The 1,652-nt window shown below is 50.5% G+C and overlaps 1 protein-coding gene across 1 annotated transcript in view; it reads right to left on the bottom strand.

The window, feature by feature from the left end:
* Nucleotides 1-722: 722 nt before the first annotated feature.
* Nucleotides 723-1,652, bottom strand: part of EMH_0017940 (uncharacterized protein) — a gene marked incomplete at both ends in the record, with an annotated part of 5,124 nt that continues 4,194 nt past the window's right edge. The window contains 2 exons of the mRNA XM_013501026.1: nt 723-755; nt 976-1,643. Coding sequence (XP_013356480.1) covers nt 723-755; nt 976-1,643 — 701 coding nt within the window. The remainder of the gene's footprint in view (nt 756-975; nt 1,644-1,652) is intronic.

The raw sequence follows: 1,652 nt of genomic DNA on the forward strand, positions 1-1,652 counted from the left end.
CGCATAATATATCGGTGAAGACAAACCACTGTAGAGGCACAGCAAGAGGGGGCTGAAGAGATGGTTTCCACCTCGCCCTTGCTGCTGCATGCAGAGCATGCATTCTTCTGGATATAGACAACATAAACAGGAGGAGCGGGGGTCGCAGCACGTCCTCTGTGCTCTCTGTTTCTTCTACACCTCTCAGGCTCCGTGTCGGTGTGCAGTGTATAGAGTGAACTGTAACTGTGGCAGTACGCAGCACTGCGCCTCCTGATCTGGCGAGCTGTGCTGAGGTGTATGTACATCAATGCACTGTATGCACTTTCCCTTTGCACGCAGTTGTGGGGGAGAGACAATCCGACAAAATAAAAACGAAGAAGACAAATTCAGATTCAAAAACACCAACGAGCACTCACTGCCTTACCAGAAACCTGCACTCTTATCAGGCTCAAGCTGGCTAGCTAGCGACATAGCTAGCTATACAGCTAGCTAGCCAGAGGCAGTAGGTTAGGCAACTAGCTATCCAACCGCGCCAGCAGCAGTTGGGCGTTGCCTACCGCAGCAGCAGCAACTGCTGCTGGAGCTGCAACATTAGCAGTCCCTGCAGTCGTAGGTGCAGCAGCGGGGGCAGCAGCAGCAGCAGCTGCTGCTGCCGCTGCAGCACCTAGGAAAGTCGAAGATAACTACATATTGTTTATTTGTTGCGGGTGAGAAAAAAGCGGCTGAGGCGGCATCTCTGTTCAATCTGCCGCGCCAAACATATCAAAGTCATCCTGAAGAAAACACAGAAAAAAAAATAAAAATAAAAAGTTAAAGTATTGCAGTGTATGTACACTGCAGCTCGCATGAAACCCACGTCCTCCTGCCCTCCTGGATAGTAGTATTTATTTCATTGTTCTCTATTTGCATATTCATTGTTAAAAAATTCTAGTAACGCATATATTAAGGTTTCACGCAGCACGCGGTGTATGGACAGGTGTGTGTATGAGGTACCTGCTCTTCTGCAGCAGCAGCAGCAGCTGCTGCTGCTGCTGCTGCTGCTTCAGCTTCCATCTGCTGCTCCCTCTTGCGCTTGCGGATGAGGGCCTCCACGTCTATGTTGCTTGTTATGCCTGCTATTTCTTCTATGCCGCTCATTCGAATGTTCTTGCCTTCGGGCTTTTCAGACTTTGCTGCGTCTTCTGCTGCTGCTGCTTCTCCTGCTGCTGCTGCTGCTGCTGCTGCTGCTGATGGTGCTTCTCGACGGAAGTCAGCACTGTCTGTGGAATCTGACTTCGATGGACCTGCTGCGTGAGCGGTTTCTCTATCCTCCCTGCTGCTGCTGCCGCTGCTGCTGCTGCTGCCGCTGCTGCTGCTGCCGCTGCTGCTGCTGTCAGCATTCTGCTGTCTTTTTGTATTGGAGGTACTATCAGCCGCCTGTGCTGCTTGCTGTTCCTCTGCATGCGCGGTGCGTTGTTGTCTTCTGGATATATCTTGTTGTGTTTTTTTGTCTTTCTTTTTATTTGTTTGTTTGTTTTGCATGTTTTTGTTTGTCTCGCTTTCACTGTCTGTGTCGCTGTCTGTCTCTGTCTGCGTGGCTGGGGTCTGCATATCTTCCTTCTGCTGTGTCTCTGCTGTTTGCTTCGAATTTTCGTTTGCTGCTGGCGCTGCTGCAGTTGCTGCTGTTGCTG

Source organism: Eimeria mitis, genomic scaffold (assembly GCF_000499745.2).
Source record: "Eimeria mitis Houghton genomic scaffold, Emh_scaff618, whole genome shotgun sequence".
Lineage (NCBI taxonomy): Eukaryota > Apicomplexa > Conoidasida > Eucoccidiorida > Eimeriidae > Eimeria > Eimeria mitis.